General features: G+C 32.5%; 1 protein-coding gene across 6 annotated transcripts in view; it reads left to right on the top strand.

Annotated features, from left to right (window-relative positions):
- The window catches only part of TMEM65 (transmembrane protein 65), a 188,883-nt gene that overhangs the window by 29,009 nt on the left and 134,904 nt on the right, over positions 1-24,970 (top strand). For 4 of the 6 annotated variants that reach the window (XM_087864631.1, XM_045805679.2, XM_045805676.2 and 1 more), the window contains 5 exons: positions 10,445-10,489; positions 13,140-13,207; positions 17,618-17,672; positions 18,530-18,572; positions 21,056-21,161. In XM_087864631.1, coding sequence (XP_087720757.1) covers positions 10,445-10,489; positions 13,140-13,207; positions 17,618-17,672; positions 18,530-18,572; positions 21,056-21,161 — 317 coding nt within the window. Of the gene's footprint in view, positions 1-8,903; positions 9,000-10,444; positions 10,490-13,139; positions 13,208-17,617; positions 17,673-18,529; positions 18,573-21,055; positions 21,162-24,970 lie in introns of all 6 variants that reach the window. The other 2 variants (XM_087864632.1, XM_045805678.2) reach the window with 2 other exon arrangements.

Raw genomic sequence — 24,970 nt, forward strand, 5'->3', positions numbered from 1 at the left:
GGTCTGGAGCAAATAACAGGTGGTCAAAAGATCAGAAACTGGATAATTGGACACTTATACTATTATTTATAATTAAAGGAATAATGTGTGCATTAAATGGTTCCTTTTATGTCATCCCAGAGTATAGTCACTTTGGTACTTTTCTTATTAAGTACATTATAAATGATTTTAAATTGTTCCCTTGATTTGTGATCTTATATTGATGTTTATGTCCATGGTAACAGACTAAAATAAGTTACCACATTTAGAATTATCATTGCCTTTAAAGTGTAATAGAAAACAAGACTCCTCTTTTTGGTTTTCAGATTTTCCCTTTTTTTTCAAGTTTGGATTTATACTTTGTAAAATATGGTTTAAGTTTAATGATGGAATGTTTGTGAACATGACGAATTATGGTTTCTATTAAATAATATAATGGAACTCATTCTGTATGTCAAGGGGCCAGCCTAGTTTTGTTTTCCAGCATCGCCACTACGAACATGTGTTATAATTTTATAATAGAGACTAAAATCTAGATACTATATGTGTTCTACTTACATTTCTTCAACCAAAATGTTTTGATTTTCAATTTAAGATATATCTCTAAATAGAGTGACTTACTTAAAAAGGAAATACGGGGCTCCTGGGTGGCTCTGTCAGTTAGGTGGCTGACTCTTGGTTTCCACTCAGTGCATGATCTTAGGGTCCTGGGACCAAGTACCATGGTGGGCTCCATGCTCAGCAGGGAGTCTGCTTGAGGATTCTTTCTCTCCCTCTCCTTCTTGCTCTTTCTCTCTCTCTCTCTCAAATAAATTCAAAGATCTTTAAAATAAATAAAAAAGAAGTACACCAGGCATACCTTATACTAAAGAGTGTTCTAGAAATGCTTATTAATATTAATTAATTAATTAATTAATATTAATACTTGTTAAATCATAAAATAAGCTTCTCAGACCTGTCCTACCTAATTGTTTTATTAGAATATTTTACCAGTTAAAATAATTTGACAACTGATTAGGGCTTAGAAATTTCTTCCAAGGATTTGTTTTAATGACATTTAACCTACATTCTGAAAACACAAAAATAGTTTTAGTAGAGTATAACATTGAAAAAATAAAAATGCAGCAAGATGGGAAACTAATTTGGCATATTCTTCCTGAGAGAAATTTTGCAAAATTTTAAACATCCTTATGTCCATTCCTTCCTTCTTTCCTTCCTTCCTTTTGACCTAGTATTGCCACTTAGGAATCTACCCTAAGGAACTTTCAGAGGAATATAAAAAGATTTAGGTACAAGTTTATATTTATTTTCTTTGTAAAAGTGAAAAAGAATAAAGAATAAGTATCTATCTATCTAGTAATAGGGGATTAGTTAAACTGTTGTACATCATATGATGAAAAAATGCCAATAAAATCATTACCTTAAAAAATTTGAAGATGAGGGAAAATATTCACCAGATAATGCCTTATGAAAATGGCAGAATACCATTTTATATATACATCTCTATAGAAAAGAGATTGAAGGATAATACATCAAAATGTTTACTTCTGGTAAGTTATAAGTAGTTGAATTCTCTTTTTTTGTTCTTCTGAATCTCTCTAACTTTCCACAATAAACATGTCTGGTCTTCATAGTTGAAAAGTACAACTTCTTCCTTTAGATAAGCCAGAGGAATTTAGTATTTTAAATGCTATTTTCTAATTTTGCTTAAAAATTCTTAAGTTAAGAAAACCAAACTCAATATCCTCATCTTTTTAATATATGTAAATATGAATAAATAAATATTTATGTGTAAATTATGTATATGTATTACATTAAGGCATCTATGTGTATATATAAATATGGCTTGTTTAAGAGGTTTACAGTAAATTCCTATTAAAGCAATCGATTTTGACTGAAAAGCAGAATCAGAGGCACAAGGCATTGTATGGCTAGGTTGCAGACCGCTGTTCTATTTCCAGAGGTTCTATTCTAAAACTTACATGTTCAATTTAAAAGAATTTTCTACTTTATTCTAAGTAGTAATATAAAGGGTAAATTTTGGTATACTTGTGGCACTGATAAAAATATTTGAATGCATAAGTTACATTTTAGTTAAGAAGTATTCTAAGATGTTTTGATAAAACCTAGTAAGAATTTTGCAGGATTAAAGCAAGCGTGAGCTTTAAAATGGTAATAGTAGTTCTCCTATGGTTAGAGGTCGTCATTGCAGTAATATAGGCTTGATTGTAGGATTACTGTCCCAAATATATGTCCTAGGAAAGCTTCTTCTGAATCTTACCGGTAAGAAATTATTGGTTACTTTCCAATACAGGAAAAAGAAAAAAAAAGTTAACTGGAAATTAGTTTATTAGAGTCTGCAATTAGCCGATTTTATCTACTAGATGCCATTTTAAGTTAAAAAAAAAAAGACAATGATAAATGATTTGTCAGGAATTTATTTTGAAACAAATCTTGAGAACATGGCCTAGGCAGGATACAGAAACCTTTAGACCAGTGTCCTACAGCAAACCTGAGAACCTCTAGCACAGCTGAGATGCTTCCTATTCATCTGTTTTTCCCATAGTGCTTAGCTCTGTGCTGTGCATTAGGAGTATCTTTGTGCTCAACGGAGTCTGAGCTAGATGGCTGATCAACAAAGAATCACAGTAGAGGGACTGAAAAAACCCATGTCCTAGCAACTCATTCGCCCAGATCTAGGGAGTCTCTTTCTTGTGTGTCCTTCTCTGAGGAGCCCTTTAAAATAATCTCTCTCCCTCCCTCTCTTTTTAAAAATATCTCTGCATTTGAAATCTTTCATTTCTTCCTTTGCTGTTATCTTCCTAATCTAACATTCCTCTTTCTTTAAGTAAATACAGTGAATACAACTTAAATATTTATATTTATGTAACAAAATATAAAAAGCAGCTAGATTAAATACTTCTTTAGTCCTGAAATAGGAGAAAAAAAGTCCTTAATTGTGTTTTCTTTTGACTCTCTTCTGATTTCTTTTTTATGTGACAGTGCCCTCATTTTTATATTTCCTAAATAGATAATAATGAGCATTAAAATGATGATTGTGATGCATTTTAGTTCTAATTCATCAAAGAAATATTCCTTTTTAAAAAATTTTAATACTGCTTAGGTAGTAACAGTATTTTACAGGCTACAGCAGGTCTCTGGTTGCTTCAGTTAATTAGAAAACTAAATACCTCATGCTTTGTACAGTCTAAAAAGTTAAGAGTTTCATTTAATTTAAAAAAGGTAAAATTGCTTTATATGTTTTAAATTGTTTTCTGGAATCTTCCTGGGTTACTGAAGCAAAACAAAATGTTGAAAGTGCTGGGGCGCCTGGTGGCTCAGTTGTTAAGCATCTGCCTTCGGCTCAGGGCGTGATCCCAGCATACTGGGATAGAGCTGCGCATCAGGCTCCTCTGCTGGGAGCCTGCTTCTAACGCTCCCACTCCCCCGGCTTGTGTTCCCTCTCGTTGGCTGTCTCTCTCTCCGTCAAATAAATAAATGAAATATTTTTTTAAAAAAATGTTGAAAGTGTTGAAAAATCTTATATTTAAACATGCAAGATGTTTTTCTTATATTTTTAAGATTTGTAATGAATATCTAGGATATTTTTGTATTAGGAGATTTGTTTACGTATTATAATTGAATATTTAAATTCTCAAGGATGGATGGAGGAAGAGATAGTTCCACTTCAAATAATTTTCATTTTTTAAATTAGCGGTTTGCTACAACTATCTTATTTATCCTCCCTCAAGTACACTTTTAAATGTGAAATCAAAAGGAAAAAAATCCTATAAGTAAATATTATCTCATAAATGCTTGCTGGTAATTTTCCTAACCCGTGTGTTTCTTTTCTTTTTCTTTTTTTTTTAAGGGAGGGGAGGAGCAGAGGGAGAGGGAGAGAGACGATCTCAAGCCCCAAATGCAGGGCTTGATCTCAGGACCCTGAGATCATGACTTGAGCTGAAATAAAGTGTCAGATGTTTGACTGAGCCACCCAGGCACCCCCTAACCTATATATTTCTAAACATGGGACTCTACTAAGAGCAACTTCTCCCTCAAACAATGAGAAATATTTAAGAAAGAGAAAAATGTAAGGAAGTCTGGGTGTTATTTTTTGCCACTCTTACAGATATACACTTATACTTCGGAAAAACAGAACAGTTGTCATTCAGTTAAGGATTTTTGTGTCTGTGTTCATGAGGGATATTGGTGTGCAATTTTTTCTTTTTTTGTCATTTCTTGATTAGGTTTTATTTTTAGGATTATTCTGGCCTCATAAAACAAGTTGGGAAGTATTTCCTTCTATTTTTTGAAAGAATTTGTGAGTTTGTGTAAGATTGGTGGTTTTTTTTTCTTTATGAATTTGATAAAATTCAGCAATGAAACCATCTGGGCCTGGAGGATTTTTATGTGTTTGTGTTATGCAAAAGTGTTTGATGACAAATTCAATTTTATTAATAGAGCTATTCAGATTTTTTGTTTTATTTTATGTCAGTTTTGGTAAATTGTATTTTTCATACAGTTTGTCCATTTCATCAAAGTTGTTGAATTTGTTGGCATAAAGTTACTCATAATACTCTTTTTAATTCCTGTAGGATCTGTAGTGATGTCCCCTCTTTCATTCCTGATATTAGTAATTTGTGTTTTCTCTCTCTTTCTTGATCAGTGTACCTAGGCGTTTATTAATTTTGTTTATTGTTTTCAAAAAAACAACTTTTGCCTTTGTCTATTTCCTTTATTGTTTTCTATTAATTAATTTCAACTCTTTTGTTATTTCCTTCTTTTTATTTACTTACTCTTGATTTAACTTGCTCTTTTTTTCAAAGCTTCTTACTATAAAACCATAGGCCATTTATCTTAGACCTTTCTTCTGTTTAATGTAAGTACTTCAAACTTCCCTTCAAGCATTCATTTAGCTGCATACCATAAATTTTGATATGTTTTATTTTTGCTCATATTCAGTTTGAAGTATTTTCTTATTTCCCTTTTGATTTCTTCTTTGGCCCATTTATTTATTTATTTATTTATTTATTTTTATAATAATTTTTTATTATGTTATGTTAGTCACCATACAGTACATCCCAAGTTTTTGATGTAAAGTTCCATGATTCATTACTTGTGTGTAACACCCAGTGCACCACGCAATACGTGTCCTCCTTAATACCCATCACCAGCGTATCCTGATCCCCCACCCCTCTCCCCCTAAAGCCCTCAGTTTGTTTCCCAGGGTCCATAGTCTCTCATGCTTCATTCCCCCTTCTTTTTACCCCCCCTTCCTTCTTCCCTTTCTTCTCCTACCGATCTTCCTACTTCTTATGTTCCATAAATGAGTGAAACCATATGATAATTGTCTTTCTCTGCTTGACTTATTTCACTTAGCATTATCTCCTCCAGTCCCGTCCATGTTGCAGCAAATTTTGTGAAATTGTTCTTTTTGATTGGCCCATGTATTTAGAAGATGTTATTTTATTTTCAATTTTTTTCTAGATATCTTGTTGTTATTGATTCCATTTTGGTCAGAAAACATATTCTTTATTATTTTAATAATAAATTTATTGACATGTTTTGTGGATCAGCTTATGGTCTATCTTGATGAATGTCCCATCTCCACTTGAAAAGAATATGTATTCTCTAGTTGTTGAGTGTCATTTAAATATTAATTGGATCAGGATGATTGGTCTTGTTCAAATAATCTATATCTTACTGATATTTTCCTAGTGTTCTGTCAATTGCTGAGAAAAAGGCTTTTACATTTCTAAGTATGATTGTAGAATTGTTCATTTTGCCCTTTAATTCTGTCAGATTTTGCATCGTGCATTTTGAAGCTGTGTTATTAGGCCTAATCAAATTGTTATTATGCCTTTTGATGAATTAACTCTTTTATCACTGTGAAATGTCCCTGGTTCTGGTAATATTCTTTAAGTCTACTTTATTTGATAATATAGCTGCTCCAGCCTTTATAAGCTTAGTGTTTGTATAGTATATCTTTTACCATCCATTTACTTTCAACCTACTAAATTGTAATTCTTGTGGATATCTTATAGTTGGGTCTTGCTTTTTTATCTGTTTTAACAATCTCTGCCTATAATTTGGAGTGTTTAGTCCATTAACATTGAATGTAATTACTGATGTGGTAGGATATAGGTTTGCTATTTTACTATTTCCTGTTTGTCCCTCTGTTCTCATTTCCTGCATTGTTTTACCTTAATTTAATATTTTTTTTAAATTCCCTTCACATTATTTATTGGCTTTTTATCTGTATCCTCATTGCATTTTGTCTGTATGTGTGATTGCTCCAGGCATTACAAATATGCATTCTTACTTCTTAATAGACTGCTTAGAGCTAATATTGTATCACATAATAAACATTATAAAAATATTACAACCAAATTACCAAATTGGTCCATTTGTAACCTTCTTCATCCTTTATGCTTTGATGTTATATGAGTTACATCTACATATATTATAAACTCCAAAAGACAGAGTTATATATATTTTTTCTTTTCGACAGTCAGGTCTACCTAAATTAAATTACTAGGGAAAAAGTAGTTTTTCATATTTACCTAATATTTACCATTTCTGATACTCTTCATTCTTTCCTGAAGATCCTTCTTCCCAACTGGTATTTCCCGTCAGTCTAAAGAATTTGCTTTCACATTTCTTATGTTGCAGGTTGGCTGACAACATATTCTCATAGTTTTAGTTTATCTAAGATACAGTTTGCCTTCATTCTTGAAGGATATAATCTTTCTGGATATAGAATACTGGGTTGACAGCTTTTTTTTCTTCTTGAAGTATATATAAATCATTGTTTTCCTTTATTTAATGTGTCATTTTTTTGTAACTGCTTTCAAGATTCCTTTTTCTTTATCATTGATTTTCTTCATGCTTATTCTACCAGGGGGTCACTGAACTTTCTTGAATCTTTTGAAATTTTGTCTTCCACCAAATTTGGGAAATTATTAGCCATTATTTATTTAAATATTTTTTGGACCTTTTCTTTCTTCTGTCTTTTTGGAACTTCAGTTATACATGTATTGACTTTTTGATATTTAGCCACAGGTTTCTGAGACTCATTCATTATTTCTCAATCCTTTTATTTTCTGTTCTTCAGATTGGGTTTTTTTTTTTGATCTGTCATCATGTTCACTCTTTGTTTTATAACCTCCATTTAGCTTTTAAGCCTACCCAATTAATTTAGAAATTTCAGATAATCTATTTTTCAGCTCTAGGACTTGAGTTTGATTCTTTTTTATAGTTTCTGTTTGGTTATGTTTTCATTTATATTTTTTAATATAATTTTAATTGCTACTTTAAAGTCCTTGTCTGCTACTTGTAACATTTGAGTCACTTCAGAATTGATCTCCGTCTATTGTTTTTTTCTCCTGAAAATGGGTCATGTTTTCCTGTTTCTTTGTTTGTGAAATAATTTTGGATTATATCTTAGTGCTGCAATTACCATGTTGTAGCAACTCTGGGTTGTGTTTTATTCTTCTAAAAAGTATCAATTTTTCTTTACTTGTTTTAGCAAGCAGTTGATGGTTAGGCTCATACTTGCAAACTCTGTCTCTGGGTGTATAGATCACATCTTCAGTTATTTTACCCCTAGCTAGCTTTTTTTTTTTTTTAACTGCAAATGTGTGGTTCACAGGTCAGCCATATTTTGAACTGACTGTATATACAGAATTTAGGACTCCTCCTTTCTGACTCTATCCTTTCCAGGACTCCCCTTCCACTTTCCAGTGGCTTTGGTTACCTTGCACCCTGTCCACTGCTTCTTCAGGCGAAAGACTGAAGATTTTTTGTTTGAGTTTTAGTTGCCAAATATATTGTGGGTTGAGGTCTGCCCTCATGCCAAAAGCTGCAATAAGCAGGTAACTCACTTAGTGCAGTTCCTTTTTCTAAGTGTTGATTCCTTCCAGAATCAACCTGTTTTTGGTCATTGTTTAGTACATTTAGGTAACTATTTATTTATTATATGTTTGTGTATAGTATATAGTTATTCTATGCAGAATTGGTGTTGTAGGAGGTTACTAAGCCAATAGTAGAAATAGAAACAGATTTTTTAAAGCTAAAATCATTGGAAAATATGGTATGGTGAAGTACAATCTTAATGACTTTATTTTTTAAAGATATTCAGAAAAAGAAGAAAGCGTGATATCACACACACACACACACACAAACTGAAAGAACTAGTTTTTCTAACTCCAAAGTCTTCTTAATGAAGCATTAGGTTAGAATACATTTTCAGTGTAAATACAGATAGTTTACATAAGTCAAAAGAAAATTTTGTATCGATTTCTAAAATCCATATAGATTGTGTGGGCTTATTTCCAAGATTGAGTTCTGTTGTATATTGTACATCCAATATTTTTTACTTCTGATATATATAGTTTTGATTCAGTTAACATAGTAAAGAAGGTAATTTACAGTGTTAGAGTCCTCAGAAAGATCAATTTATGATTTAAAAAATTTTTGATGGATAATTTCCAGCATAATTTCCACTTTCTAGGAAATGTTCCTTTCATGTTTCCTCTTGCTACTCAATAAGCTCTTTGTGAAGCAGGAGGTAGAATCTCTGCTTTGATTTTACTTTAATCTCTGTGCCAGTGGTTTTCCTCCCTGCTCTGTCTCCTTTATCTTTCTCTTTCTCAGTCTTTAAAAAAGTTTTTTTCATTACTTTTAATTTTTTAGTCCTTATGGGTAATAGGAAAGGAAAATTAGGAATATTGGTTATATCACTTGGTTGTTTTCTCTTTGCTGCACCTTATACATTTGCCTACCTCTTATCCTTTCTTCTTAGGAGTTGTACAATATTTTAAATATTTTGCTCAATATGAATATGTAGGGAATTTGAAGAAGTAAAAGCAAGGACTCTGTATATTCTCATTCTATTGGGAAGGTCCTGCTTGTTGAATTTTTAGGTATTTCAAGATGTTCCAGTCAACTGACAAGGACTTCTCCTCACAGTGTCAGAACTGTAGTGATGATGAGAGTAATGCAACTAGCAAATAGTTCTGGTATGTAACCACTTTTGCATGTTTACTTCACCAGAAAACTCTGTGGAGTACAGTGGTATCCTATATTCCTTAACATTTGGAAAACCATTTGCGTGCTTTCAAAATAGATTTTGAGGTAATGGTGTTAGTCAATAGAGAACATATTTTAATCAGATGTGAAATTCTGCAAAGATTAGTATATCTTCATTTCATAACTCTTCTTTAAAAAGGGGAAAACAAAACAAACTTGCATTTTTAGAACTTTCTGAATAATATGTTAATAGATTAAACTCAACATTTTAGTGTACTTCTTACTGCAAAACCATTTTGGTACTATATGTGTTTTTAGTAAAATACCATTCACAAATACGGGCGATATTGCTTTTTTATATATCCAGCTTATCAGTGGAGATTTATTTGCTTTTTACTTTTCTAAAACTAAATTCTTTAGTTCTTATGTTGTTGTAGATTATAAATAAATATTTTAGAAAATATATATCCAGTTTGTAATGTATTTCCTTGGACAGTCTGGTTATACTAAGTCTTTAGAACAGTGTGTCCATGGTATGGGTTCTCCTCCATAGACTGTCAGTTAATTCTTTTGGACTGGATGAGGGTAAAGAAAGTATGTTCTCTGCCATTTTACCATAGCTTACTCTTGTATTTATGCTAATGGTGAGATGGTTATTGTTATGAGATTAGATACAGTGCTTCTTTATAATAATTGTTAATTTTTAGATTTAATGATGGCACTTAAAGATACTTTGATTTATACTTGGGAAAACTTTGTGTGTTTATTATGCTATATATTATAAATAGTTTATTGTTACTTATAATTTTGAATAGCACCCTACTTTTTTGGTCATTTTATTGTGCAGAATATTCTGTATTATCCAATAGTATATAGGTTTTAAAACTAAGAATATTCAGTGTATTATCAAGGGAGATTAAGGAACAGAACACAATCCAGTGAAGTCTTTGTTGTAATACATTGCTTTAAAAATGGTATTTTCTGTTTTTTAAAGGATACCTAGGTCTATTTGAATATTCTCTTTTCTGCTATCAGTGTATATATAATTCTTAAGTCATCTATCACTGCATATTAAAGAAGGGTAGCTATATTTCAAAGGGTTTTTTTTTTCCTGTAGTTAGTGTAAACAGGCTCATCATATAGATGCAAGGACTTAAAAAACACAAAAATAAAAGACTAATGATTACTCAGAGTCATAGGTTCCATGGTAGACTTGTAACTAAAGTTCAGTTTTGTTTTCTAGCCTTGTAATTTAATCCATACCAAGTATTATTTTCTGTATGGATAACTTTGGTCCATTAACCTACAAAAATTTATGAATAAACTTTGATATTCTCACACTTTGTAAATCTGCTGGTATTTTCTTTATTGTAATAAAAAAGAAAGCATGCTATAGTAACTAATTCTTGACCTAAACCCTTTTTTTCCCCTTTAGAAAAGTTGGAAGCTCCACCACCCACCCCAGGACAGCTGAGATATGGTAATGGTTCTATAATTGTCAAATATCTGTGCATCTGTCTTTTAGACATAAAATAACTGTATCATTTACTGTTGGTATATAAGAGTCAGTAAATTTAATTTTTCCAGATAGAGTGGGTAATCTTATTTATCATGCTGAAACAAAAAGTTTATAAACTTGGTTTACAACATATTACAATAGTATGGAATTTCTAATATCGTTAACAGTATCTAACATTGTTAAACAGTGTTACCATCTAGAAATAAAATTATACTTATGGTAAGGTTTTCTTAATTCCCAGAAAAAAGGATATGTTTACTTTAGTTTGGATTTAAATTGGGTAATTTCAGAAGTTGAAAGTCTGGGCTAGGTAGAACTGTTCTCTGGTGGAGAAAATACTTATAGCTTGCTGTTTGTGGTGATGAAGAAAGTTAAGTTCATTTAAGACCACCAGGAAGAAGAAGCTTATAATGGTGCTGGTGTGCTTTCTTTAGTCTGTTAAGATGGGAATAAATAGTCAAGGCTAACACTGGCATAATGTAAAACAGTTTGGGATCTTATTATAAAGACAATAAAAGAAGAGAATGTTTTAACTGTACAGTTAATTTGAGTAGGTTGTAAGCAAAAGCTGAATACTAGATGTGATTTGCTGTTATAGAGTAGTATTTCCCAAAGGAAATTGAAGAAATCACAAATTAATAGGAGATCATTACATACTGGAGAGCAAACTTACATGATTTTTTAAAACTTATTAACTAGCCAGTTCTTTTTTCTTTCAGAGGTAGAATATAGGTTATATAGAAATAAGTTACTTTTCCCAAATACCAAAACATTTAAGAATTCTTTAAGACTTTTCTTCCCCTGGTGACTTTTCCTGATTCTCCTAGCCTAGGTTCATGCAAATTCATGTCCATAGCACTGTATAATACTATCATCAGTTTTTTGGTTATATTGAAATTAACTGTTGGTGTGGTATGTTATCATACCCAAACTTCTTGAGGGTTGGTAACCAAGTCTTACTTATCTTTGTATCTCATGCCCCGTGGAGTGTCCAGTACATGTTTATTTAACAATTTGAAAATTGTATTTTTTCCTTGGTGTTGACAATAAATTTTTACTTATAGGATGCATTTATTTAGGTCTAAGCATGAAAACATATATTTTATACTTCAAAATTGCTTATTATAAAATTTTGAATGTCTAGTGGTTAAGCAACTAGACAAAATCAAAGAACTAAGGCTAGACTCTTTAATTGAAAAATCCCATTTCATTAATGTGCTATTTGATTTTTACCATTTTAATAGCTTTTAAAATAATACCTTTTTAAAAATAATATTCTTTATAATTAAAAAGATGTTACTTTATACCTTGAACATCCTTACTTGATAGCAAGAAGAAATCCGAAACAATCTAGGATATATACACACTTTTCCTATGATCTCAGTCTTCAACAGTGGTTTTGGATAGAGCGTTTTGTTGTTTTGTTTACTACTATTAGCCTTTCCTGGGTTGGTGCAGAACTCACTATAGTAATGTCAAACTTTCATAACTTCTGGATTATATTTTAATTATGCTTTCTGTGGACTTAACTGCATTAAAAGGAAAAGCGCTCTAAAGTTACTGAGCACATACAACCAATTTGCTTAAGGAACTATTTTTTGGATATTTATAGAACTCACAAGTTTGATGTCCATTTAAAAAGTCATCGGTTGAATTGATGTTGGCTATATCTTGGCAATTTTATAGATGAATCAGAATAAAGTCTTTTAACTATCCCAGCTTTTAATCTGTTTCACAGTCTGCCTTCAATTCTCTTAATATGGAATTCTCTTCCTTTCCAGGTTAGTGGTCCTCAACTTAATTAACTAATGTTCATTGAGTATCTGCTATGCACTTTGCATTCTGCAGCGTGCTGAAGATGCAAATATGAAAAAAATGAGGCTGAATGTATAAAAAATATATAGGTATTAGTTCTTCCTAGTTGCACTTCTATTATGTCAGGTCATTCAGATTCTATATTAGATAGATAAGGTAAGGCGTGCCTTTGTTAGGAGGAGGCCAAGTTACATTTAGATTTAAATAAAATAGTTTGTGAAAGCTTTCAGGGGTACCAATATTGGGGGGGGAAGACTGCATATAGATGGCTAACATAGATGAGATAATGACATTTTTCTCACATTTGTCCAAAAATTGTTTAGTGAGTAAAAGTGACTATGGTCGCTATATGTTGCTTCCCTGAAATTTGATTCAGGGTATTTTTTATTATTTCTAATATGGATATTAATTTTATGATATCAGTCTTTAGGTATAAGAAATGGATTGATATCAATAGCAATTAAACAGGTAAAACATGGTACTCGTAATATGTATTTACTTATTTGTTCTGCCGTTAACTGTTTGTACTTTGTATGTGTAGCTAGTAAGAAAACAACCCAGAGGTCTAACACAGTTATTTTTACATGTTACATGTTTATTTTGTTTTGTTTCCCCAGTGTAGCTTCTAGGAAGTAGTTAAACTTATAGCAGGGGCAGAATCTTTTGGCTATGGGGAATGAAAAGCAAATTTCAAAGATTGTCAAATCTGTTTAGGAGACTTTTATCATATGGTCTGTTTTCTCATTTAAAGTTATAGAAATCCTAAAATATATTTTCTGTTTTTGATGTTTTTCAGTATTCATCCACAATGCGATACCTTTCATAGGGTTTGGCTTTTTGGATAATGCAATTATGATTGTTGCAGTAAGTTCTTTCTTTCACCCCTTCTATTTTGACTTAATAAAGAAATTAATGTGGTCTAAATTTTCCTAATAATTTACATATCCTAGCTATAAAACTTTAATTAACATCATAATGAACAAGGCTACTTTTTACTATATTTCATGTTAATTAGACTATCATTCAGTTTTAAGGCATTATATGTATTAATCATTAAGACTTTTGGTAAAGTATTGACAATAATAAACACATTTATTAGGTCTATATTATTCTGTTCTAGTTTCAACATTCTTATTAAAGGAAAAAGTATATAAAATTTTCTGATGTTCTTTAATTTTATTGACAGTTCATATCACGTATATGTTATTTGGTTAGTTCCTTGTTTAGTTTTTTCATGCAGAAATGTTTTAAAGGGTGTTTTGATGTAGTCTATCCATTTGACCCAAAGGTATTTTAAATTTTAGTTGAGAATACTGAGTGTATCTCCTTTTTTGTTCCATTGTAGTGTTCCATTGTAGTGTTAAAAAAAAGTTCCATTGTAGTGTTTAAAAAAAGTTCCCCTTTGCTGTGGTCTTTTTAATGTGAGTGTGTTCCTTAAAAGTGTTTTGTCTCTGAGAAGGCTTCTTTACCTTTCTTACCATTGAGTGACACCTTTTGTTAATGAATGCCAATATTGGTCCAATTTCTAAAGTCAGAGATGAGTGCATGGATTTTAATGCAAGTCTTCTAAAACTGCCCAGTGCTCTATCCACTTCTCTTCACTGACTCTAACTTGAAAAAAATGATGTAAATGGTAGCTGTTGTGTAGGAGACTGCTCAAAAAAAAAAATGATTTTAAGATTATTAAATGTGAGAAAAGTCAGATGAGAGCAAGGGTTTTTTGTTGTTGTGTTGTTTTTTGGTGTTTTGGAGGTCACATGTACTACAGATGAACATAAATAGAGTATTTGGTTTCAAAACAGGGAGTAAAAGTATAATTTACATTGTGTCCATTATAAAATTTGCTTAAAGAATATCTAAAAAGAATTTTTTTTGCTATTTTATAGTCTCATCTTATGTGCAGGTTAATGGTGCTCAGCTATCCAGAAAGTCTGGCTCCTGACCTGTGTTCACATAGCAGGAAGGTATCCTGCTGCCTAAGTAGTCACAGCAGGTGACATGTGCACAGCTTGAATGTGGAAGTACCCATGGTGTAGTTCTTCAGCCAAGCAGCCTGGCAGGAACCTCTGAAATACAATTTCAGAATGCTAGTTCTTTGACTGCTTATGACATTTTCCTAAGATGTATATAAGAATTAAATTGGCCAATTTATATATCTGTGAATATGAGAATATATCTGTGAATATTCAGCAACTTAGAACCACACTGCTTTTAGTGAAATTACTAAAATTTGAGTTGGTTAGATTATTTAAATAGTTATTAAATAATAAATCATATCTAATTATAATGAAAACCCCATTATGATGAATTTATAAGCTATAGATAAGATTTGATGTGTTGTTAAGTAAACTGTCTGAATTGAAGTTTCTCTGTGACAAATATTTCTTTCAGTTTTACACAACTCAGTATTTCAGTTTGTCTTAATTGACAGCTGGTATCCATACTACCACCTTCATATTCGTTTGTTTTTTCCACCTAAATAGGGCAGACCTTAGATAGTCAAATCCTAAAAGACTGTCCTTGGTGCAAGGAAGTATTGAGATGATATATTTTGCATAAAGAAGGGTAAATAGAGATTTTGAAGAGAGATTGGAATAGGGGAACTGGGTAGCTTCATAGATCCTGAATTTCAAAGGGTGTTATTATTTATTTGAAATAAATATCTAAAGTAACAGATAATCTGCATCTAAATACAGCTACCAACAAAGTGAAACACAAACACTCTAGAGCCAAATTATTGTAATGTTGTTTACTGTTTTCTGTTACTCGGGCCTGTGTCTCACTGTTAGTATAACTGAGAGCGAACTGTTTTTCTAGGTCTGAGATGGTTGACCCCAAGTTAGTAATACTTGTTCTTGAAGTTTACATTGAAATCCAGTTTCAAGGACATATACCAGTTTTTACTTATATGATACTGAAATAAATGTTTAAACCACTGGCTTCAGTACCTGAGTAAGATCAGTGTATGTGTGGCAAAATTGTTATTCAGTGGTAATTGCAAAATACTTCAGGGTCAGTGAAATTTCCCAAAGAGGTTTTATAATAAATAGACTGCTGAAACTAAAATACATAAATAATATAATTCTAAAATCTATGAATAGAAAAATAAGTAGTCATCATTATCTTAAGAACGTTTTTCACCTTGTAATTTTTTAAAAACACTGATTGCCTCCTAACATTGTGGGACAGCTATGACTGTTTTAAGATAGTAAGTTAAGGAAATGGTTGATTCTTCTTTTCTATCATGCCATAGACATTTGATGTTTTCCTGTTTCCTGTTGTACTCTCTTGGTTGCTATCCTAGTTGTAGTCATCAAAACAAATTCCTATGGAACTTCCTGTAATAGATTGACCTTTATTGTTGGCTGCTGTTCATACTCATCCTTTGGTTTCATAGTTTTTTATTATATTTTTGTATTACTAGGATTGCTTTTTATGACATATTTTAGTGGGTTTCTTTGGATTACGTTTCTTACAATTTAATTAGAATAGAATTTGTTAGAATTCTAGAGTAGTTTAATTGTATTCAGGTGATGAACCAGATGTAGATTGAAGATAACTAGTATTAGATGTACAACATAAAAATTGATGTGACTATGGGAAAAAGGAAAGACTGATAGTCCGTTGTCCTCAAACTGTCTTTGACTTTATTTGAAGCTTTTATGTTATTAGAAGGTCCTTCAGGTTTCTTAAATTCAACTAAATGATTAAGCACTTGAATACTTCTTATACATGTATTGCAAATAGATTTTTCCTGGGGCATTCCTAATGATTCATTGCTGCTAAAGATGATATATTTATTTTTTATATACTGTACCTGCTAGGTCCTTTGTTCTATATAAGTGCTCCAGTTTTCTGTGGGGTTTTTGTGTGTGTGTTTTTTTTTCCCATGCATATGTAAAGACACACATCTTTATTCCTTATGCATGTTCTGTTCTTTTTTTCTTCTGAAATCTGTTTTTTGGGGGTTCTTTCACAACCTTCCTTGTGTTTTTAAATACCTGGGAGACTTTTATGCATCAGGCTGTTCTCTCCATATCCAACAAGAATTGTATTTTTTTTAAATTTAATTTATTTATTTTGAAAAAGAGAGGAAGAGAGAGAGCGCGCACAAGCAGGTAGAGCAGCAGGCAGAGGGAGAGGGAGAACCAGGCTTCCTGCTGAGCAGAGAGCCCAATGTGGGGCTCGATCCCAGGACCCTGGGATCACGACCCGATCCGAAGTCAGGTGCTTACCCGACTGAGCCACCCAGGCGCCCCAAGAATTGTATTTTAAAGGGATGGAACCAAAAGGCCTAGGGGAGAGAAAAATGAGGAAACTTAACTCAGCTTCTCTTCAGTTTTATAAATAATTGAGTAATGCAATATTTTTGCATACCAGATAGGACGTTCTTTTTTTTTTTCCTCCATGAGTATCATTGAGATTTTAAAATTTATTTAGAAATTTTCAAGCATCAGTATTTAGGAGGAAAATTAAGTCTACTTATGGCAGCATTGCCCTAGCTTTAGAACTCAATTAGCACAATAGATCATAGAATTTCTTCTTTATTCTGTTTAATGACCCATTAGAAATGTTTAATCTTCTTCATTCCAGTTCCTTCTCTTTACAGTGGAAGTAGAATATGAGTCCCTCTTGTTTACAGGGGAATGGGATGGATGTGGAAAGTCTGAAACTCTCAGTAAATTCAGTACCTTGTTTTTTACTGAGGCTCTATCTATTGTGCAAAATGCTGTTGTTGCTCATAAATGAATCATATAGTCTCACTACTTAATGGTTAACGAACTCAGTGTTATAATTTTTGAAGTCTGTGATCTCTTGGGTCCCTAGAAATTAGTTTAGTCTGTTTTTTTTTTACTCTTTTGATAGAGTAAATAACAATAATATAGATGTATTGTTCAGAATTAAAAAGTGAGGTGAATTGGTCTTTTGTTCCAAGAGGTTTAAAGAATCTGTCTTTGTGGAAAATATAAATTCTAGATTTTTGATGATGGGTTATATTGCTATTTGTATTATAATTGCATTTGCTGCTATTTTTATTTTTTATAAAAGCCTAATTTTAATGAATCAAATGATATTGATGTTTCTGCATGAATGCATATATTTAATAGCTAAGTACCTCACTGCATTATATGAATATTTCTGCCTATTTTATAATTTTGCTGTAATAACCTGTGGATTTAACCAGTTTATCTGTTTTTATTAATACTTTGCTGTTTTTTTATAGTTACTTCAGCATTAATTTTTAGGATTAATTTCTTTGTAATCATTTTTTAGGGAACCCATATTGAGATGTCTATTGGAATTATTTTGGGAATTTCAACTATGGCAGGTATTTAATAAGTCATATTATTCCATTGTCCATATATTTATAAAACATTTTAGCAGGTTAGACTTAGAAGAGGATGATTTATTTTAAAAAGTTTACTCATTGAGATGTCTGTTAGTTTGTCTCCTTAATCCTGTTCTTCAAATTCTTAATTTTGTATATGTAGCACTTTTTTCCTGAGAAATTTTAGGTACTTTATGTTAGTTAATGAGTAACATTGCTGTACTGACTATGTTAAAATAAGTTTTTCTCTTAATTCAATGTTACCTTTTTACTCCTGTTTCTACTAATTTATTTTCAAGTTGAGTAGAAAAATCAAACAAGGAAATATAAGATTGAAAATCTAATTTGGTTCTGTTACCTTCTTTCCCCTAGTTACCACTCTGTTTTTCATGATGGTGAAATTTAGGAATGGTTCAGTGTTTGTTTATTGTGTAGAAAGCATGAAGTAGATGAGTTCATGAAAGAGACATTTTTCTCTGTGATTTTCTTCAATTTCAGAACTGTGCATAAAGCTTTACTTTAACTTCTAAATATCAAAATTTCCTTAAATATAATGAAAGATAAAGCTACAAAATACTGTATAGGTATTGAAACCAAAATGGAAACTGGCTGCCACAACAGAAAGAAACCTACTACTTGATGGAAGGAGAACACTATAATTCCAAGAGACTTGTGTTCTATTTTGAAATCTTGAGATTCAGAGCCATGTGATGAGTTACTTTGGATATAGATGTTGTAGTTTCAGAAACTGTGATTGGTCTTCCATATCAGTGCTTTATTGATGATATAGCAATGTAGTGTAATGATTTTTCTGACTTCCATGTAACAATTCACTTATTCACTTCTCAATTTTTTAGCTGCTGCTTTGGGAAATCTTGTGTCAGATTTAGCTGGACTTGGGTAGGTCCATTCATTTATTCATTTGTGCATGTGTGTACTGACCTTGCTCTCTTTCTCTTCTCCATTCTTTAATTGAGAAAGATAAGAAATATGGGACATTTATTGTGTGTGTTTTCAAACTAAAGTTTTAAATTTAATATTTCTTAATCAGTAATACTAAATCTTTGGTGTGTATCAATAGAAGTGCCTGGGTTATACCTCAGAACTGTGTCTCTGGGTTTAGGGACCTAGAATTTGTGTTTAAAATCTTCTCAAGAGATTGATACATGCAAAAGGTTTTTCTAAAATGACTGTAATGTAAGCAGTTTAATTTCCATTTACTGAAATATTTGTATATATTTTATAGACATTTCCAAGTTGAGACGGGAATAAACCAAAAACCCCATCATTATTTCACCCCACTCTTCTCCCACTAAGCTCAAAGAAAGAGATATGGCTTAAATGTGAGGATACTGACTGGACATGTTTTCTGGAGAGAGGAACTTTCAAAAGGAATAATGGCCAGAGCATACATGGGTTTGGCCGGTTTTTGCTCTCTTTATTCCATGTGGCTGGAATGATGAAGCAAATCAAGTATGTCTACTTAGAAAAGGCCACCTTTCTCTCTTTCTCACTTTACATTCTCTTTTCCAAGAAGCACATGGCCTGCGCTGCTTCCTGAGCTTGAGGAAGCCTGGGAAGTATAAGTTAGACTAAGTTGGCATTAATTATTGTGGTAAACATATTCTCTTTTGCCCAGTCTTTGGCTCGGTTTTTTCCTTCCATTGTTCATGAGAGTGGTAATTTTTGAGATTTGGACTTGGGCCTAGCAGAAGTTTATTTAGCCTTATAATCTAGGAAAAGACAGCTTCATAAGTGATCTGACCCTACGTATTAGACGTCTGTACTGGAGTTTGGGGCCAAAGCTACTTGTTAAAGCGCAAAATTTCTTTGCTTCTGGGCCAGGGCAGAAATTTTATATTTCTCAGATTCCTGACACAAATCTATAATGATATCACCCCTTATACATTTTATTTCTCCATTTCCAACATTAAGGTTAATAATGGTAATATTACAGCTATGTGATAGCTTTTTATATTTAATAGAACTAAGTGATCTAATAGATTTTAAAGCCATTTAATTTTAGATTACATCATTAGTTAGTTATTTTTGGTTAAAGACAGAGATTTTGTTGGGAGTCTTTATATTTAAAAACTATTTCTACTTTGCCTTTAAAAAATATCATTAAATAACAAATACATTTTATTGATTCTTAGGTACACAGTTTTTTTAGAACTTAATATATCTGATATTGGGATCCATCTTATAATTGATGTATGCATAGTTTAACTGGCAAATTTCTTTACTTTCTTACAGTTCACAAAGTGAGTTTGTATCCAATAAATGATGGGAAGTTAGACTTGATAAACACTTGAGATTGCCCTGAAAATTCTAGGCTGTTTTTCTTAGTATATCAATCTAATATCATTTTTTTTTAAGATTTTACTTATTTATTTGACAGAGAGTGGGTGAGAGAGAGACAGCACAAGCGGGAGAAGGGGCAGAGGGAAAGGGAGAAGCATACTCCCCACTGAGCAGGGAGCCTGACGCGGGGCTCAATCCCAGGACCCTGGGATTATGACCCGAACCAAAGGCAGATGCTTAACCAACTGAGCCACCCAGGCACCCTAATCTAGTATCATATGTTAACGTGCTTTGCTTTGAATTTGGAGTAAGTGCATGACTGTAATTTTATTGCAAAAATTTTTTATATACCTTGAAATTATCTCTTAAAATAAGAGAGGGGGTGCCTGGATGGCTCAGTCAGTTAAGCATCTGACTTTTTTTTTTTTTTTTGAAGATTTTATGTATTTATTTGACACAGAGAGAGTGCACGCACAAGGTGGGGGAGCAGCAGAGGGAGTGAGAGAAGCATACTCCCCACCGAGCAGGAAGCCCAATGAGCAGGAAGCCCAATGCGGAGCTGGAGCCCAGGACCCTGGGATCATGACCCCAGCACCCTGGGATCATGACCCCAGCCTAAGGCAAACGCTTAACCCACTGAGCCACCCAGGCGCCCCAAACATGTAACTCTTGATTTCGGCTCAGGTCATGATCTCAGGGTTGTGAGATTGAGCCATGTGTCAGGCTCTGCACTGGGTGTGGAGCCTGCTTGAGATTGTCTCTCCCTTTCCCTTGGCCCCTCTCCCACCCCCCCCACCCCCCGCTCGCTTGCTCTCAAAAAAAATAAATAAAAATAAATAAATAAAATAAGAAAGTAATTGTCAATTAGTTTATGTATGACTATATTAATATTAAAATATTTTAAACTGTATATATTTATGCATAATAATGAAAATTGTAAAAAACATTTACACCATTTCTGGAGTGCCAATTACAGGTGTAAAATTATCTTGTTTCTTTTTGTAGCAGTTAGTGTATTATCTGAGGACTTTCATGTGTCTCTTTAAAAACTTATATTCTGTCCTTGTGTTTTTTTAAAGACTTGCAGGCTACGTTGAAGCTTTGGCTTCCAGATTAGGCCTGTCAATTCCTGATCTTACACCAAAACAAGTGGACATGTGGCAAACACGTGTTAGTACACATTTTGTAAGTACTTTATATGGTTTATGATAATGAATTGAGGTAGCCAGAGCAAGATACTGTAGAGTTCAAGTCCTTTGAGAAATTTGAGACTAAATTGATTTAGTGGAGTTTTTAACAAAAATTGTCTAAGCTTTGGCAGTTTTCAGAAGAATAATATTTTTTTATTGTCTGTTTTTTGTAGGTGTACTTGATTTTTAGAATATTCTTTATATGATTCAGTTAATGTTAAGGAATATCTGTCATGTCTAGAGACTGAAGGACATAAAATGAATATAAATTACAGTTATTTTTAAGAATTGTTTAGGTGAAGAACCAGACCTGTAAACAAATTATAATTTAGTGTGACATATGCAGTTATAGAATTATGCACTAAATATAGCAATAGCACAAGTAAGAGAATTAATACTTTGTGGGGAGAAATTTCTTTGGTGGGATGATTTCTTGGTGAGTATTGGATCTAAGCTGATTTTTGTGTTATTGAGATGTTTACTAGGTGAACAAGAGAATTCTGAATATATTGACTAACAAGTAGAAAGACATGATAAACAGGGTATGTTCAGAGAAATACAAGAAATTAGGTATCGCTGGACTATAATATGTAGTAGTTGAAGATTGAAGCAGCAGTAGGAAACGGCATTGGAGAAATAAGAATGAATCAGACAGAAAAGACATGGTATAAGCTATACCAATGAGTTTGAACCTCATACCTAGGTGATGGAGTGCTAGTGAAGAATTTTGAATAGGAAGGAAACTGGATGGATCACAATGCCACCAAAAAAGTCAAGAAGAAAAGGAGGAAGGACAAGTTAGTAAGGGAAGGTTATGAGTTCTGTTTTCAATTCAATAAGTTGAATTTGAGATGCATATAGGACATTGAAGTGGTGATACCTAGTAGGCATTTGGATTAAAAGTCAAGAGTTAAAGAGGTCTGAATTAGAGATGATGAGTATTACCAATCATTCGTTCAACAAATATTCATTGTTTACCTACTATATGCACAGTACATATGTAGGAGTTTTGAATATATTGGTTAATAAAACAAGATCTTTTTTTTCTGGTGGATCTTACATTCTAGCAGTGGAAAGAAGACAATAAAAAATCTGATAAATAAAATGCTGTAATGTACTAGAAGTTCACAAATGTTACAGGAATTAAAGAAAAAAAGCAGAGCAGGGTAAAAGAGGTTGAGAATGCTGGGATGGAAACAGCTTGTAGGATTAAATAGGGGGGTCTGCGGGCCTCACTGAAAAAGGTGATAGATAAAACCATGGGAGAAAGTGAGATTATACAGGACAGTGCTTCTCAAAGTTTAATGCCAGGGCCAGCAGGACCAACAGTACCTGGAAACTTGTTAGAAATGCAAATCTCAGGCTCCACCTTAGACTTATCTATTTCTTTGTAAAAAATCGTATATATGTGTCCATATCCTGCAATTTGTAGGTAAATTGAAGTGAGATTAGCTGGCTAATATCTGCCAGAGTTGTTGAAGAATCAGGATATTCTAACATTCTAGCAATTTGGCTTAACATTTTAGCACTACAGTCAGGATCAAGAGAAGATTATTTTCCTGGGCTTTCTTCTCATGTAATTGATAATTCTGTTTTCTTTCTGTATTATAAGCAGGTCCATTCCCCTCTCCTATTATAAAAGTACTTCAATTACTAAGGTAGTATTTATATATAGTGTGTGTGTGTGTGTGTGTGTGTGTTTTGATGAATCTTCCACAAGCATATGAAGTGATTCTACTTCTTAGTTGTTGATTCTGCTTCTTTTATGTTAGGATCAAATCTACTCTGTACCATAACGTTCAATTAACGAATAGTCTGAAGTAATTTAAGTTAGTGATTAACAATCTAGTCATGACATAAGCTAACTCTGAAATTTACCTATAATGGAATATATGCAAATGCACATGCCGGTTCCTGTTGACATAGGTTGTATTTTAAAAGCTTGTTTATAATTTAGCTGTTTGAAACTCAGAAAATATTTTCTTGCAGAACCATATTATGGATGTGCTCAAGTTCTTAGGTTAGCCCCAGTGTAGTTAATTATAAGGCCTAGACTGTCATAAGACCTGATGGTAATATTTAAGTAACTGATTTTTCAATGGAAAGATGTTTCAGGTTCTGAATCAGGATATCCCGCTTCTTTCCTCCCTCTCTGCCGTATTGACTTTATGCCCCATTGAGATAATTGGGTTGGGATTCATTAACTGGTGATCCTAAAATGAATGGGGAGGGAAGCCTTGGTTTCCATGGACAGTAGTAACAAGCATTCTAACAGAATGGCCAAGAAGTAGAAGTGGCAATGGACATTTCGTGTATACGGGAAAGTCAGGAATCTAAAATAAAATAGTCTCGCTCTGTGTATATAAATAAATATAAATGAATACAAACTTTAAGGTCAAGATAAGGATGTAGGATAAACTTTTTCAGCATCTGGAATGAAGAAAATTTCTGCTTATTAAAACTCTGTAGGAGTGGTACTTTTTGAAGTTTGACATGATGAAAATGACAAATCTGACTATTAATATAAAGTATGGACATGCCACCACCACCATCACTACCACCACGACCAAAACCCCAAAAATAACAGAGTGGAAAATTTTTATGCAAGCTGTTGTCGAAACACTAATGTTTAATCTTGAAATTTATTAGATATATGGACAATGTATAGGAAAAACCATTTTATCCAAGACTGTTGATAATGTAGCTAACTATCAAAGTTTGATGGAACTTTTTTATTTATTTGCTTTTCTCTATATAACTAACTGGAAGTTCCTGGAAGAGAGAGACTGCATCTAATTAGTCATTGTCTCTCTGGTGTCTAGCACAGAGTTTGGCACACAGATTTCTCAATAAATGTTTGTGTGAAGAAATAAAGCTTACTTGAAAAGGTTTAACCTTGATGGTCATCTTAGAAATGCAAATTTAAAAAATTATTTACAAAACTAAAAATTTAAAAGTGTTCATAGTGTAGGTATGGTTGTACTAAAATTGGTATGTGTATATACATATACATATACGTGTACATATACAGTTGACCCTTGAACAACCTGGGAGTAGGGGCACCATCCCCGCCATGAGTTGAAAATCCACATACAACTTTTGACTTCCCAAACACTTAACTACTAATAGCTTACTGTTAACTGGAAGCTTTACCAATAACATACATAGTCGATTAACACATATTTTGTATGTTATACATAATATATACAGTATTCTTACAAGAAAGTAAACTAGAGAAAAGAAGATGTTGCTAAGAAAATCATGAGGAAACGAAAATACATTTATAATACTGCACTGTAAAAACCCACATATAAGTGGATCCACGCAGTTCAAACCTGTGTTGTTCAAAGGTCTACTGTCTTTCAATTGGTATGTGTGTATTTGCAGTCATTTTTGTCTAGAATAGACAGCATGGCATTCATTGCCCTATGAATATGCGCAAATATTCATATTATTTGATTTTTAAATAAATTGGGAAAAACTATACACGGAAATGTTTATTGTAATATCACATATACTGGTGAAAAAGTAGCAGTGACTTTTAATGGAATAAAGAGAGCTTTATACAGATTATAGGCCATCAATTCAGTGGAATTTAGAAGTTTTCTATTAAGTTTATGAAAGTTTGAAAAAAGAGCTTTTATAACGTGTGTGGCTGTAGGGGGAGAATAGAGGCAGAAAACAAAGCTATGTTTACATAATGACTAGACCTACATATAATTAGGTATACATGGGGATAAATGTTGAAAAGGAATATATACAAAAGGGAGCAAATCCAAATATATTGAGAGTATTTGGTGAGGT

The sequence above is a fragment of the Ursus americanus genome, chromosome 9 (assembly GCF_024610735.1).
Source record: "Ursus americanus isolate L20-20 chromosome 9, mUrsAme1.1.p, whole genome shotgun sequence".
In the NCBI taxonomy this organism is placed as follows: domain Eukaryota; kingdom Metazoa; phylum Chordata; class Mammalia; order Carnivora; family Ursidae; genus Ursus; species Ursus americanus.